The following is a 17,103-nucleotide window of genomic DNA, read 5'->3' on the forward strand; positions in this document are numbered from 1 at the left end:
AAAATCTTCCCAAATAAATAAAAAATGTAAAAAAAAAAAAAAAAAAAAAGCCTGAGGCTTTTACAGCTCTATTGAAAATTGAAAAAAAAAACCTCTTTGCTTTAGATACAAGTATACTCCAAAGGTCCCAAGGCATTGATTGTCCTTCACCACGTCCATCATCCAGCCATTGTTCAGACACAATCAGCTCCATTACTGTGTCATTAGTATTTATTTTATTATAATTAATGTACAGAAAAAAAGGAGAACATTATAGTAATAATCAGATCTGCACAACATTGCTTTACATTTACTACATAATAAATGAGAGTATTAGATCAGCTGGTTGTAAACAAAGTCTAGTTAGTAAACAAAGCCACTAATTAATAATTCCATTTCCTGTGCTACACAACAGATTGAGAGGAAAACTTCATCATATTAATTTCTCAGTCCATGTTTTCTAAATAATCATTTCAATATTTTTATGTTAGTATAGAATGTGCCGTAATAAAAAAATGGAAGTCCAATAAAAATTCAAAAATGACTCAGAGCTATAAAAAGATATAAAAGACATAGATTAATGTAGCTCTGTATTCATTAATTTATATATATTACCAAAAGTAATGGGACGCCTGCCTTTACACGCGCACAAAGTTTAAAGGCATCCCAGTCTTAGGCCGTAGGGTTCAATATTGGGTTGGCCCGCCCTTTGCAGCTATAACAGCTTCATCTCCTCTGGGAAGGCCGTCCACAAGGTTTAGGAGGGTGTCTATGGGAATGTTTGACCATTCTTCCATCAGAGCATTTGTGAGGTCAGGCACTGATGTTGAACGAGAAGGCCAACATCTCTAATTCATCCTAAAGGGGTTCTATGGGGTTGAGGTTGGGACTCTGTGCAGGCCAGTCAAGTTCCTCCACCCCAAACTCGCTCATCCAAGTCTTTATGGACCTTGGTTTGTGCATTGGTGGGCAGTCATGTTGGAACAGGAAGGGAACAAAGTTGGGAACATGAAATTGTCCAAAATGTCTTGGTATGCTGACACCTTAAGAGTTCCCTTCACTGGAACTAAGGGGCCAAGACCAACCCCTGAAAAACAACCCCCACACCATAACCCCCCCTCCACCAAATGATTTGGACCAGTGCACAAAGCAAGGTCCATAAAGACATGGATAAGCGAGTTTGGGGGTGAAGGAACTTACTTGACTGGCCTTCACAGAGTCCTGACCTCAACCCGATAGAACACCTTTGGGATAATTTAGAGTGGAGACTGTGAGCCAGGCCTTCTCGTCCAACATCAGTGCCTGACCTCACAAATGCGTTTCGGGAAGAATGGGCAAACATTCCCATAGACACACTCCTAAACCTTGTGGACAGCCTTCCCAGAAGAGTTGAAGCTGTTATAGCTGCAAAGGGCGGAGCCAACCCAATATTGAACCCTACGGACTAAGACTGGGATGCCATTAAAGTTTGTGTGCGTGTAAAGGCAGGCGTCCCAATACTTTTGGTAACATATCCCCATGCGTGAAGGAGAAAAATTACCTATTTACAAAATTTACTGAAAGAAATTGAGAAAAACTTTTTTTTTCTCAAAATTTTCGGTCTTTTTTTAGTAAAAAATAAAAAACCCAGCAGTGATTAAAAGAAAGCTCTATTTGTGTGAATAAAATGATAAAAATTTCACATGGTTATAGTGTAGCATGACCGCGCAACTATCATTCAAAATGTGACAGTGCTGAAAGCTGAAAATTGGCCTGGGCCAGAAAGGGGTGAAAGTGCCCTGTAGGTAAGCGGTTAATGATGTGGCTACAAATACTGGGGTATGTTCCTGACATTCATTAAAGCTGATGGAGCTACTTGGATGAGCAACAAAATGTCTTCAACATTTCAGAACAAGCCTAGTTATATGTGACTAAATACTACTAGCTATGCTTGTCCATTTATTCACTAATTATCAGTTGTTTTGTTTTTTGTTTTTTTTGTTTTTTTTTTGTATGGGTCAAGAAAAAAAAAATCAGTAGCTGAAGTAGCTGAAGGCATAAACATACATTTCCCCACCTGTTTTCTATCTGTTCTCTAATTGAGACCCTTTAGATAGACAAATGTGTCAAAGCTGGCACCTGCTCCTTGAGACTGAATATTACTGAGGATACCAAATTTTTTAACGGTTTCTTCCAGAATTTTAATTCTCTCCATGAATCCACTCTTTCCTTCCCGCTTCTCTTTTTCGATGAGCAGCTGGATGTAATCCACAGTAGACATTGGATTTGGCTTTAAGGCGATCTCTTGGAGTTGTTTAAGGATCCTGGCCACCTCCTGAATAAGTTTCAGGGCCTCTTGCTCTGCCTTCTTGATATCATCCTTCAATTTTATGAGAACCTTTGATAGGGTCAGTGTCATCTTCTCCTCTTTTTCATATTTTTCTTTTACGTCAACATAACTTTTCATTTTTTTGTCAACAAAAGTTTCCCAGTAAGACATTTCTGAAAAATGTGTGCTAGACTTATGTCCACACACACGACAAGTTCCCTTGAGATTAAAAATTTCACAAAAATAAACCAGGGAGTCAAAATACACGAGGCAATCTCGGTGACATGTAGAGCTGCACTCACGGCAGTTGGTTGAACATTCAGTCTCAGAGTCTATCTTTTTTTTTACAGTTTCTGTCACCTCAAATTGAAAATACTTGTTGCTTTCAATATCCGTCTTGTGTTCATTCAGATTTGTATCTGTTTCTTTCAGTTCATGCTGTTTAAACATTGTCTCCTCAATTTTTTGGACAAGCCCAACCAAAACTACATCCAAAGTATGTCTTTCTGACAGAACTGTCTTCGTTAAACTTAGATCTTTACTGGCTAATCCAGGCAAAAAGTGTAAAAGAAATTTCTCAATGCTTTTCATTCCCATCTTCCATTGTATTTCATAAGCCAGGTAACCATAGTCGTCCTCTTCATCTGGGTGGTTATTAGCATACAGCATGCTGTTATTGACCTTGAAGTACACAGGTTTTCCATCTTTAGATTTCGCACATGGAACGTCAGCCTCCATAATTGCAGAGAGAACGTTCGGTTCCCCGACTTCGGCGAAGGTTGTGAAGAAGACTATATTATCCTTGATGTCATTCCCAAAAATAGACAAAACGTTGTCAAAGATGTACGACTGTGTTGGAGTTAACCGAGCCAAAGTAGACGGAACCACAAAACAAATCGCATCAATTTCCCTGAATTTGCATTTATAAAAAAATTCTCGTATCTTCTGCATGATTTTCTCATCCTCATCTATCCCTCTGGTGTCTCCAAACCCCGGAGTGTCAATGAAGGTTAAAGAGTAAGGGATTTGGAAGAGATCGTCATGGTTGATCTGGTAGATGTGGACACTCGATGTTTGGCTGTGAGCTTGACTCATCTCACTACTCTCCTCAATTAGCTGGAGCCGGTGTTCATCCTTCCAGTCCACACCAAAGATGTAGTTGATCATAGTGTTAATCAGGGTTGTTTTACCAGATCCTGTTTCACCAACCATCATGATCACTTTGTTTTTCTTATCGGCCTTTGCTGTTCCATATTCCCATATCTTCTGATTCTTCACACGCTCCATATTCATCTTGTAAATGGTCAGAAATCCATCCTTGTTTTTGCTGCTCAGGTACTTGTTTAGTTTCAGTAGTAAAGACCTTTTACAATCTTCTACCATAGAAAGAGTTCTTTGCTTACCTACAAAATCAACAAACAAATAATTATTGGCATCTTTATATAATCACAATAGGAAGTCACCCAATATTGAAAATTCTCCAAGGGTACAACCAGACAGGTTATGGTGAGGTGGACTCAAATGAACCAAAACATCCTCTACCTAATTAATGAGAAACTGTGTTGTCATGGCTATTTGTAGTGATTTTATAGCACTGATTTGGAGTTATATTTTTAAGATTATGTGTTGTGTTAAGAAGCTAGGCTTTCCCCATTGATAGGCAAATAAACCAGTCTGATTTAGGAGCTAAGCAAAGTACAGGATATGATATACAGGAAGTTGGGTGAAGAGTTTAGGACTTTTTGAAACACAAAGGACGAGGACATGTGCTGGAGACTTTTGAGGAAACCGAAGTTTTGAGTTGGACTCTGAGAAAAGAACCAAGAAGGACATTACATCTTGATTCCATCTCTAAGTGGAGTAACTGTTTAGTTTACTTATTGCACACATATTGTACGTGTGTAGCAAGGTCTCCGGCCTCCTTCAGTCTAATGAGAACCTCCAGGGCCAGAGATAGCTGACATCCTTCTTTATATGGTGGGTTGTAAGGCATAGTGGGTGTAATGCAAGGTAGATTCATTGGGCGGCAGACACTTCTTGAATGCAAAGAGATTTTTATTTCTCTTGAACAGAACTTTGGGAGAGAGGGTTACATAGTTACATAGTAGGTGAGGTTGAAAAAAGACAGTCGTGTGTGATTATATATCAGTATTACATTGTACATCCCTGTATGTTGCGGTCGTTCAGGTGCTTATCTAATCGTTTTTTGAAACTATCAATGCTCCCCGCTGAGACCACCGCCTGTGGAAGGGATTTCCACATCCTTGCCGCTCTTATGCCCTGTACACACGATAGGATTTTCCGACAACAAATGTTGGATGTGAGCTTGTTGTCGGAAAGTCCGACCGTGTGTATGCTCCATAGAACATTTGTCGTCGGACTTTCCGACAAGTAATGTTTGAGAGCAGGTTCTCAAATTTTCAAAAAACAAAACATTTTGTCTGAAATTCCAAGCATGTGTAGACAATTCCGACTCACAAAAGTTCCACGCATGCTCGGAATCAATCAAGCAGAAGAGCCGCACTGGCTATTGAACTTCATTTTTCTCGACTCATCGTATGTCTTGTACGTCACCGCGTTCTTGACGTTCGGAATTTCCAACAACATTTGTGTGACCGTGTGTATGCAAGACAAGTTTGAGCCAACATCCTTCAGAAAAAAAATCCATGTTTTTTTGTCGGAAAATCCTATCGTGTGTACAGGCCATTGCAGTAAAGAACCCTCTACGTAGTTTACGGTTAAACCTCTTTTTTTCTAATCTTAATGAGTGGCCACGAGTCTTGTTAAACTCCCTTCCGCGAAAAAGTTTTATCCTCACTGTGGGGTCACCAGTACGGTATTTGGTGTAAATTTAAATCATATCTCAAGCATCTCTTCTCCAGAGAGAATAAGTTCAGAGCTCGCAACCTTTCCTCATAACTAAGATCTCCAGACCCTTTATTAGCTTAGTTGCCCTTCTTTGTACTCGCTACATTTCCAGTACATCCTTCCTGGGGACTGGTGCCCAGAACTGGACAGCATACTCCAGGTGCGGCCGGACCAGAGTCTTGTAGAGCGGGAGAATTATCGTTTTATCTCTGGAGTTGATCCCCCTTTTTAATGCCAATATTCTGTTTGCTTTGTTAGCAGCAGCTGAGCATATCATCTACTAGGACCCCCAGGTCCTTTTCCATCCTAGATTTCCCCCAGAGGTTTTCCCCCAGTGTATAGATTACATTCATATTTTTTCCACCCAAATGCATTATTTTACATTTTTCTACATTAAACCTCATCTGCCATGTAGTTACCCATCCCATTAATTTGTTCAGATCTTTTTGCAAGGTTTCGCCCTGCTTAGTATCGTCTGCAAATACAGAGATTGAGCTGTTTCCCCCATCCTCCAGGTCGTTTATGAACAAAATAAATAGGATTGGTCCCAGCACAGAACCCTGGGGGACCCCACTACCCACCTCTGGCCATTCCGAGTACTCCCCATTTAACACCACCCTCTGAACTAGCTCTTGTAGCCAGTTTTCAATCCATGTACTCACCCTATGGTCCATGCCAATGGACCTTAATTTGTACAGTAAACGTTTATGGGGAACTGTGTCAAATGCTTTTGCAAAATCCAGATACACCACGTCTACGGGCCTTCCTTTATCTAGATGGCAACTCACCTCCTCATAGAAGGTTAATAGATTGGTTTGGCAAGAACGATTCTTCATGAATTCATGGTGATTACTGCTAATGATATAATTCTTATTACTAAAATCTTGTATATAGTCCCTTATCATCCCCTCCAAGAGCTTGTATACTATTGATGTTAGAGGCTAACTGGTCTGTAATTCCCAGGGATGTATTTTGGGCCCTTTTTAAATATTGATGCTACATTGGCTTTTCTCCAATCAGCTGGTACCATTCCAGTCAGTAGACTGTCAGTAAAAATTAGGAACAATGGTCTGGCAATCACTTGACTGAGTTCCCTAAGTATCCTCGGATGCAAGCCATCTGGTCTCGGTTATTTATTAATGTTAAGTTTCCCAAGTCTAAGTTTAATTCTGTCCTCTGTTAACCATGGAGGTGCTTCCTGTGTTGTGTCATGAGGATAAACACTGCAGTTTTGGTTACTGAAGCCCCCCCGATTCCCTTGTGAAGACTGAGGAGAAGAATAAATTCAATACCTTCGCCATCTCCCCATCCTTTGTAACCAGATGTCCTTCCTCATTCTTTATGGGTCCAATATAGTCTGTCCTCCTTTTTTACTGTTTACTTACTTAAAGAATTTCTTGGGAATTTTTTTGCTCTCCTCCGCTATGTGTCTTTCGTGTTCTATCTTAGCCGCCCTGATTGCACCCTTACATTTCTTATTGCATTCTTTATAAAGTCTGAATGCTGATGATGATCCCTCAACCTCGTATTTTTTGAAGGCCTTCTCCTTTGCTTTTATATGCATTTTTACATTGGAGTTAAGCCATCCAGGACTTTTGTTCGCTCTTTTAAATTTATTACCCAATGGGATGCATTGGCTAATGCCCTTATTTAATATGCTCTTAAAGCAAACCCATCTCTTCTCCGTGCTTTTTGTTCCTAAGATTTTATCCCAATTCATGCCTTCTAACAAGGTTCATAGTTTAGGGAAGTTGGCTCTTTTGAAATTCAGTGTCTTTGTATTCCCCTTATGTTTCCTATTTGTGTGATTTATACTGAAGCCAATTGACTTGTGATTGCTGTTTCCTAACTTGCCCCGTATTTCCACATCCGTGATCAGGTCTGTATTGTTGGTAATCAGTGGGTCCAGTAATGCTTTTTTTCTAGCTGGTGCATCTACCATCTGAACCATGAAATTGTCCTGCAAGACATTTAGGAACTGGCGAGCCTTAGACAAATGCGCGGTTCCCTCCGCCCAGTCTATGTCTGGATAGTTAAAATCCCCCATTATAATTCCCATCCTTGCTGTTAATCTAAATTGTGATAGGAGATCCGTCTCCACTTCCTCCCTCAGGTTAGGGGGCCTATAGCATACTCCCAGTATTATTTTCCCCTTAGCTTCATCCCTTTGGAGCTCTACCCATAAGGATTCCACCTCCTCCCTAGCTCCCTCAGTGATGTCATCTCTCATATTCACTTGTACATTATTCTTGATATATAGGCATACCCCTCCCCCTTTTTTACCCTCTCTATCCCTGCTATACCCTTGAATGGTTGCCAGCCAATCATAAGAGCTGTTGAACCAGGTCTCTGAAATTCCCACAAAACCCAAATCCTCCTTGTACAACAGTATCTCTAGTTAACCCATCTTGTCTTAGGCTCCAGGCATTGGTTAACATGCCACGTTGTTTAGACCATGCGCATGCTATCCTCTTATTGGGTGTTCTGAGATTGCAACTAGGACTTGTTACTATGCTTACCTTGGGTTTATGTGCCTTAGACAACTTAACACTAATGCCCCCAATGCTACCCTCTGGAATATGTTCTGCGCTGACTATCTCTACCTCTGGGCCCTCCCCCCCGGACCCTCCCCCCCCCGTTGCCTAGTTTAAAATCTCCTCTAACGTTTTGGCCATCTTCATTCCCAGCAGATCTGCACCCTCCTCATTTAGGTGCAGTCCGTCCCTTCTATATTACTGGTGATGGACTGAGAAGTCGGCCCAGTCCTCCAGGAACCGAAACCCCTCCTTACTACACCAGCTCTTCAGCCACTTGTTTACTTCCATAATCTCCCTCTGCCTTTCTGGTGTGGCTCGATGTACTGGTTGTATTCCTGAGAATACTACCTTGGAGGTCCTTTTCCTCAATTTAGCTCCCAAGTCCCTAAAATCGTTCTTTAGGACACTCCATCTGCCTCTGGCTTTGTCATTGGTGCCAACGTGCACCATATTAGCCGGGTCTTCCCCAGCCCCTCCCAGTAATCTGTCCACCAGATCCGTGATGTGCCGAACCCGAGTGCATCACAGAAGTTTCGCATCAAGGCCTGGGCTGGGTTAAGCCACCTGTTTAATTGGCTTACGTTTTGGTAAGCATGCCATTCATCAGTTGGGGATACACTTTGTATGTCAAGTCACTGAGTGTTAATATTTGAATTATTTGAACATTTATTACTTTGGACTTTAATTAGCACATCACAAAATTTTTTGTGTTTTTGGGGCGGTCCATTCATCTTTTAATTCTCACATTTTTTCACATATTTTTTCATTTTTAGTTTATACTGAAAATAATCACTTTTTTGGGTTCATAATTTTTTTTAGCGCAGCTTCTCTGTTTCCTATTTGTTTTGTGTATATCCCACAATAAGCTGCTGCTCATTTTATTCGTCTTAGCGCAGTTTTTTCTCCTCTTTTTTACATTTTCTGTCAGTCCAGAGTGAACCCAGGCCAGCACTCTCCAATCTTCCTTCAAGGCTTCCTTCCCCCCCAAAGCTGAGGCTTCCGACGACCAACCTGGGCCTTCCAGGCAGCAGCATGTGGAGGAGCCCAGCTTGAGTCAGGTATAGCATTCTTAAAAATATTTTTGGTTGTCAAATTTATGATGTTCAATAGATGTTATTTTTGATCACTAATTTATGATTTCACAAAGTGTTTTACGTATCAATAGACAGTAGTAGACAAAAATGATTGTGACAAGAATGAAAAATGCTGGGGTCAGAATGATAGTCGTTTCTATTTATTAACATGCAATTTGCAACAGTCATGAGCTGAAAATTGTGTGTGATTGCTGAACAAAAAACTAAAACTATGTCTCTTTTTCATACACAGGAAAGCCTCAGCCAGGCAGTGGAAAGTGGCAGCCAGGAGGTGGCCGGGCCCAGTAGCCTGCCATAAATCCAGGTCCCTCCCCTCCGCATTCCAACAAAAAGTCCCAGGAAGAGGAGTAACCTGGAGGAGGCTGCAATTGGCCTATTTCAGAAGGCTACTGCGGCCCTGAGAAACCCCCCCCCCCCCCCCCAATAATCAAGATGAATATTGTTCTGTCCACCAGATGTTTTATACTGGTTATTTGTGCCTGTGTTGTTAAATTTACATGCAAAATGTATAATTTACTTAAGTCAATCATATGTGGTGTGCAGGCTCCATCTAGCGTTCCTTTTTGTTATTGCTGTTTTTAATTGTTTATTGTATGTGTAAATAAGGAAGTTGTCAGCAAGCAGGGAATTCTGGGTAGAATCTTAACAGGAAGTGAACCAGTCACCATTCTTTTTAACACATTGCAGGAAGCAAAACATGTATTTCTCAATCTATCGCCATCACTCCTTAGAGAACTTGGTTGCCAGAGATTACAGTCTATCCTTACAGCTCACTGAATGGTTGCGAGAGATTACAGCAGATCACAACTGTTCACTGATTGGTTGCTACAGGTTACTGCACACCATTACTGCTCACTGATTGGGTTGCTAGAGGTTACTGCACACATTACCGCTCACTGATTGGGTTGCTAGAGGTTACTGCACACCCTTACCGCTCACTGATTGGGTTGCTAGAGGTTACTGCACACCATTACCGCTCACTGATTGGGTTGCTAGACGTTACTGCACACCATTAACGCTAACTGATTGGGTTGCTAAATATTACTGCACACCATCACCGCTCAATAATTGGATTGCTAGAGGTTACTGCACACCATCACCGCTCACTGATTGGGTTGCTATAGGTTACTGCACACCATTACCGCTCACTGATTGTGTTGCTATAGGTTACTGCACACCATTACCGATCACTGATTGGGCTGCTAGTAGGAATGAGCCAAACACCCCCCCCGGTTCGGTTCGCACCAGAACATCCGAACATGCAAAAAAAGTTCGCTCGAACACGCGAACACCGGTAAAGTCTATGGGACACGAACGTGAAAAATCAAAAGTGCTCATTTTAAAGGCTTATATGCAAGTTATTGCCATAAAAAGTGTTTGGGGACCCGGGTCCTGCCCCAGGGGACTTGTATCAGTGCAAAAAAAAAGTTTTAAAAACGGCAGTTTTTTTGGGAGCAGTGATTTTAACCGGTTCCCGACCGGCGCACGCCGATGTACGTCAGCAGAATGGGACGGCTGGGCAAATGGGCGTACCTGTACGTCCATTTGAATTCCCCGCCGTGCCATTGCGTGCGCGAGCCGGCCGGGAGCTCCGTGAGTTGGGTCGCGGTTCCCGCGGACTCGATCGCCGCGGGGAATTCCGCGATCGCCTCACGGAGAGGACGAACGGGGAGATGCCATTGTAAACAGCATCTCCCCGTTCTGCCTAGTGACAAATGTCACTTGATCTCTGCTCCCTGTCATCGGAGCAGAGATCAGTGACGTCACCCACACAGCCCATCCCCCTACAGTTAGTAATCACTCCCTAGGGCACACTTATCCCCCCCTGCCCCCTAGTGGTTAACCCCTTCACTGCCAGTGTCATTTACACAGTAATCAGTGCATTTTTAATCGCACTGATCGCTGTATAAATGACAATGGTCCCAAAAATGTGTCAAAATTGTCCGACATGTCCGCCATAACGTCGCAGTCACAATAAAAATCGCTGATCGCCGCCATTACTAGTAAAAAAAATTATTAATAAAAATGCCATAAAACTATCCCCTGTTTAGTAAACACTATAACGTTTGCGCAAACCAATTAATAAACACTTATTGCAATTTTTTTTTACCAAAAATATGTAGAAGAATACGATCGGCCTAAACTGAAGAAAAAAATGTTTTTTTATATATTTTTGGGGGATATTTATTATAGCAAAATGTAAAAAATAATGCGTTTTTTTTTAAATTGTCGCTCTTATTTTGTTTATAGCGCAAAAAATAAAAATCGCAGAGGCGATCAAATACCACCAAAAGAAAGCTCTATTTGTGGGAAAAAAAGGACGTCAATTTTTTTGGGAGCCGCGTCGCACGGCCGCGCAATTGTCAGTTAAAACGACACAGTTCCGAATCTCAAAAAAAGCTCTGGTAAGGAAGGGGGTAAATCCTTCCGGGGCTGAAGCGGTTAAGAATGCTTAAAGTGAAAAAATAAAAATGAAATATTCCTTTAAATATTGTGCCTGGGGGGGTGTCTATAGTATGCCTGTAAAGTGGCACAGTTTTCCCGTGTTTTGAACAATACCACAGCAAAATGACATTTCTAAAGGAAAAAAAGTCATTTAAAACTGCTTGCGGCTGTAATGTATTGTCGGGTCCCGGCAATATACATGAAAATCATTGATAAAAACGACATGTGTCCCCCCAGCCCATTACAAGGATCTTTGGGTCTGGTACGGATATTAAAGGGAACCCCGCACCCAAATTTAAAAACAAATTGCATGGGGAGGCCCCGCAAGCACAATATACTCTGAACACAAGTATATATACTATATGGCCTGCCCTATATACGCTGCAGAAAATTGGGCCATAAGTGTTGGTGGTGCCAGAACACTGTAACCCCTCACAGTTACGCTTGTTGGTCACAGGAACAGGCCCTGCTATGAAATATTATATTAGTAAGTGTAATTACATGCCCCTGTTAAACAGGGGCAGAAAAATTGGGCCTTAGGCAGTGGTGGTGGTGGTGCCACAACACTGTAACCCCTCACAGTTACACTTGTTGGGCGCAGGAACTGGCCCTGCTATGAAATATTTGATCAAAAATTGTAATTACATGCCCCTGTTAAACAGGGGCAGAAAAATTTGGCCTTAGGCAGTGGTGGTGCCACAACACTGTAACCCCTGACAGTTATGCTTGTTGGGCCCTGCTATGAAATATTTGATCATAAATTGTAATAACATGCCCCTGTTAAACAGGGGCAGAAAAACTGGGCCTTGGGTGGTGGTGTCACAACACTGTAACCCCTGACAGTTACACTTGTTGGGCGCAGGAACAGGCCCTGCTATGAAATACTATAGCAAGGTTTGTAATTACATGCCCCTGTTAAACAGGGGCAGAAAAATTGGGCCTTAGGCATTGGTGGTGCCACAACACTGTATCCCCTGACAGTTACGCTTGTTGGGCGTAGGAACGGGCCCTGCTATGAAATATTTTTATCAATTTTATCAATATCAAAAATTGTAATTACATGCCCTTGTTAAAAAGGGGCAGAAAAATTGGGCCTTAGGCAGTGGTGGTGGTGCCCTAAACCAAAAATATTGTTGAACATAGCATCTCCAAGATTGAGAAGGAATAGGATAGTCACTCAGCATAGGCAGTCTTCAAAGGATCCCACATCCATAGAAAAATCAATCAGTTACATCAGCATCATGTGCTTGATAGCTGCTGCTGATCCAAGACCGATTTATTTTTATGAATGTGAGCCTATCAACAGAGTCTGTGGACAGGCGCACTCTATGATACGTTACAAACCCTTCAGCAGCACTGAATGTGTCTTCAGAAAGAACGCTGGATGCAGGACAGGCTAGTAGCTCAATTGCATATTGAGCAAGTTCTGGCCAGTGGTCCATCCTCAAGACCCAGTAACCCAGTGGATGGTCTGTTGGAAAGGTCTCCAAGTCTGCTCTTGCCCCAAGATATTCCTGCACCATGTAATGCAGACGCTGGCGATGGTTGCTTGAACCGATCAGACCTTGGCGCTGAGGACTAAAAAATTGTCTAAAGGCATCGGTCACCTTTCCCACCGCTCTTCCTCTGACTGACCGAAGCCTCAGCAACATGTTGTCCAGCACCAGGAAATTGTAACCTCCCAGGGTCTGGAAACGCATTGCACAAACCTTTCTACATGGCCTCCTAAAGATGTTTCATCCTCCTAGGGTCCTTTTGCAGGCTTTGCAGAATCAGGGAGGCCATGCAGCGTAAGTTTGCAGACGCATTCAATTGTGAGTCCTCTGGGCCTCTGAGGATGACGTTGTCAGCAACTACCTCCTCCCAACCACGTACAACTCCTTGGGTTTCTGGGGACTGAAAACCATCCCATGAAGACTGCTGCTGAGTGTTATCCTCTACATCCATGCTTACACAATCCTCCTCCTCTTCTTCCTGTGTGTTTGGCGGGCCCACAGGAATTCTATCTGGATAAAGGGGGCCTTGAGAGGTAAGGAAGTTCTCCTCTTCCTCCCCCTGTTCTGCCTCAAGTGCCCCTCCATTATTCTACGAAGCGTGTGCTCCAACAGGAAGACAAGAGGGACAGTATCACTGATGCATGCATTGTCACTGCTCACCATCCTCGTGGCCTCCTCAAATGGTGACAGAACAGTGCATGGATCCTTGATCAGTAGCCACTGGCGTGGCGAAAAAAAGCCAAGCTCCCCTGACCCTGTCCTGGTGCCATACTCACACAGGTACTTATTTATGGCCCTCTGCTGTGAGTGCAGCCACTGCAGCATTGCCAACATTGAGTTCCACCTGGTGGGCATGTCACAAATGAGGCAGTTGGTGGGCAGGTTGCATTCCCTTTAAATGTCAGCCAGCCGAGCACTGGCATTGTATAACCAGCGGAAATGACCACAGACTTTTCTGGCCTGCCTCAGGAGATCCTTTAAGCCTGGGTACCTGCTCAAGAACCGCTGCACCACCAAATTCAAGATGTGTGCCAAACATGGGACATGGGTCAAGTGTCCCTGTCGGAGGGCGGAGAAAAGGTTTATTGTCATTGTCGCATACAACCATTCCTGGCTAAAGATGGCGTGGTGTCAACCACCTCTGGGCCTGCCCCTGCAGAGCTGACAGAATCTCTGCCCCAGTGTGGCTCCTGTCCCCTAAGCAGACCAACTCAAGCACCGCATGGCATCTTTTTTGCCTGAGTGCTTGCGTAGGCCCTTGACCGCTTACGGAGCACCGCTGGTTCAGAGGAGAAATCAGAAGAAGGGGCCATAGAGGAAGAAGAAGAGGAGGGGGTGGAGGAGAGAGCTGTGGCAGAATGACCACTAGCATTTTGGAGGCATGGTGGCGGAACAAGCTCCAACAATACTGAACCCTGTCTTGCATCCTTCCCAGGTGCCAGCAGAGTTACCCAGTGTGCCGTGAAGGAAAAGTAACGTCCCTGCCCATGCTTGCTGGACCATGAGTCAGCGGTATTATGCACCTTACTGCTGATCGCCCTGTCCAATGAAACCAAAACATTGCCTTCCACATGCCCGTAGAGAGCCGGAATGGCCTTCCGTGAAAAGAAATGGCGTTTTGGAAACCTGCCACTGAGGTACAGCACATTCCACAAATTCACAGAAGGGGGCAGAGTCTACCAGCTGAAAAGGCAGCAGTTGCAGTGCTAGCAATTTGGCCAAGCTAGCATTCAGACACTGAGCATGTGGATGATTGGGACCGAATTTCTTTTTCCAGTTTAGCAACTGGGTTAGGGAAATTTGCCTGCTAAAATCAGATGGAGGTGTACTGATAGCAGATTGGCTGCAAGTACTTGGGACACCTATTGTTATACCTTCATTCCTCTCAGTGCAGGTTTTTGAGAGGACTGGAGGTATGATGGGGTTGGAGATCCCAGATGAGGAGCAAGGAGAAATCAGCCTTTTTCTTTGATGTGGGTCTTTCAAGTGCTGTTGCCAACGGACTGCATGGGAGGTCGTCATATGTCTGGTCAAGCATGTGGTGCCCAAGTGGCTGCTGTTCTGGCCACGCCTGATCTGATTCAGATATAGGTTGCAAACAGCAATGGTGTGATCTGCTGCACACGTGTCAAAAAAGGCCCACACCAAGGAACTTTTCAAAATCAGCGGGGAGTCAGCAGCGCCCTGCACCTGTGGAGCTCTGCGGTGTGATGCAGTGGGGTGGCTGACCTTAAGCTGCCCCTTAGAGGACATCTGTCACGTACCTGGTAGGTGGAGCCCGGAATGCAGAGAACGGCCTCTCGTATGCCTCTGACTTAAGAACCCCTGAAGGTGTGAACAGGGACTCGAAAGTACAGAGGGGCACAAGTGCCTGACTGGAACACTGAAGTAGAAGGCAGGATCCTGTAGTCAGCAGGGAGGTGCACTGTAGTCCTGTAGCAGGTTGCAGACAGCAGGGAGGTGCACTGTAGTCCTGTAGCAGGTTGCAGACAGCAGGGAGGTGCACTGTAGTCCTGTAGCAGGTTGCAGACAGCAGGGAGGTGCACTGTAGTCCTGTAACAGGTCGCAGACAGCAGTGAGGTGCACTGTAGTCCTGTAGCAGGTTTGCAGACAGCAGGGAGGTGCACTGTAGTCCTGTAGCAGGTTGCAGACAGCAGGGAGGTGCACTGTAGTCCTGTAGCAGGTTACAGACAAGCCGGGTCATGGTACTGGCGGGCAGATCAGGTACAGAAGGGCAAACCAAGAGAATAGTCAGAGTCCAAGCCAAGATCGGGACGGGCAGCAAGCAGGTAAGTCAGGAACAAGCCAAGTAGGTACTGGATACAGGAAAACTGGTAACAAGGTAGCAAGGATCTCAGGAAACGCTGTAGACCGGACAGCAAGGCAGCATTGAAACAGTCTTCTTTAAATAGCCTATCTTTGGCGCCAAGTGGCGCTATTGCGCATGCGCGTACGCACGTTAGCGCTATTGGTGCTATTGCGCATGCGCGTACGTTTGTTAGCACTATTAGCGCTATTGGCGCTATTGCGCGTGCGCGAGCGCCGGATGGCGCTTCTATGCACAGGCATTCGTTTAACCCTCAATCTGCTGGGAAAACTGCAAGAGGGCTTTTCCTGACAACATCCTGGCTCGTTGGAGTTATGCCTCCTCTTCCTCTCTTCTATCAGGCAATTAAGTAGAATCAGTGACCTCATCATCCCCACCCTCCTCGTCACTGGAGCAAACTTGGCAGTATACTGCAGCTGGGGGAACATGACTGCCAGTTTCTAGTCCTTCTTGGGCACCCCCTCTCTCTAGGCTCACCTTGCTCCCTTCCTCAACCCGGGGACCAACATCTAAGCCTTCTAATCGCTGCGCATCCTCCATCAGCATGTACCCGACACTGTGGTCAAATAGTTCGCGGGATTCCTCCGTGCATGATGGTGGGGCTACGGAAGGAGTGACTGTGGACAAGGAACCGGTGGAATAGGCCGCTTTGGCAGCTGCATTGGAGGGCAAAGTACTCTGAGCCTGGGTGACAGAGGATGAGGACGGTTTTGTTATCCACTCCACCAACTCTTCTGCATGTTCTGGCTCAATGACACGGCCAGCAGCAGAAAAAAAGGACAAGCGTGCCCCACGGCCACCTGCAGAGGATGCACCATGTCCGCGCCCAACACTGTTGACTGTAGACACAGAGCCTGCTTGCCCTCTTTTAGTGGCCTGTGAGCGTCTGCCTCTCCTCGGTGGCCTTCCGGGTATGATGTATATTTTGTTTGGCAACACCACACTGCACTGTATTGGGTGCTGTGTACACCACCAGAAAAGTAGTAGCAACTGCACTACGGTTGCACTGTATTGTACAGGGCCCGGTGCTACCACTAGACGGATTAGGCAGCCGCCTTCGGTGCACTACCACCTAGGGCACAACTGTGGCTGCTGTGTATACACAGCTCTCTGGTGTGGAGATGACACAGCCTTGTGAGCAGAGCTGGGTGTCAGTATAACAGGACAGAGAAGCACGAGGAGGAGGGGAGGAGTGCGGAGACGGCGCGGCTCAGTAACTCGAGAAAGCAGAAGAATTTTGGTGGAGCTGCTCTGAAGTACATGTGTATGGGAGCTGATCTGCGCTCCCCTCCTTGGAACAATACACAGAGCAGCCTGGAAGTGTCTTCCGCCGAGCTCCGACACTCATCCTAGGCACTGACACACATAAAGTCCTAGCTGGGGAGAGCCGCAGATCCCATGTATAAGGAGACACCAGTGGAGGAAAATACAGAGACTGGTGTTTTTAAATGCCGCCCCATACACACCACTGAGCACTGGCCCCCGAGCCTTTACATTGCATTACATCCACCCCATTGACTGCTCTGCACACTGCGCTCTGTACACACTC

The 17,103-nt window shown here is 44.7% G+C and overlaps 1 protein-coding gene across 1 annotated transcript in view; it reads right to left on the minus strand.

Annotated features, from left to right (window-relative positions):
• Positions 1-1,387: 1,387 nt before the first annotated feature.
• LOC141145654 (uncharacterized) overlaps positions 1,388-17,103 on the minus strand; it is a 37,802-nt gene continuing 22,086 nt past the window's right edge. Inside the window, exon 2 of the mRNA XM_073632490.1 lies at positions 1,388-3,690. Coding sequence (XP_073488591.1) covers positions 2,054-3,690 — 1,637 coding nt within the window. The 3' untranslated portion in view covers positions 1,388-2,053. The remainder of the gene's footprint in view (positions 3,691-17,103) is intronic.

This window comes from Aquarana catesbeiana, linkage group LG05, assembly GCF_042186555.1.
Source record: "Aquarana catesbeiana isolate 2022-GZ linkage group LG05, ASM4218655v1, whole genome shotgun sequence".
Lineage (NCBI taxonomy): Eukaryota > Metazoa > Chordata > Amphibia > Anura > Ranidae > Aquarana > Aquarana catesbeiana.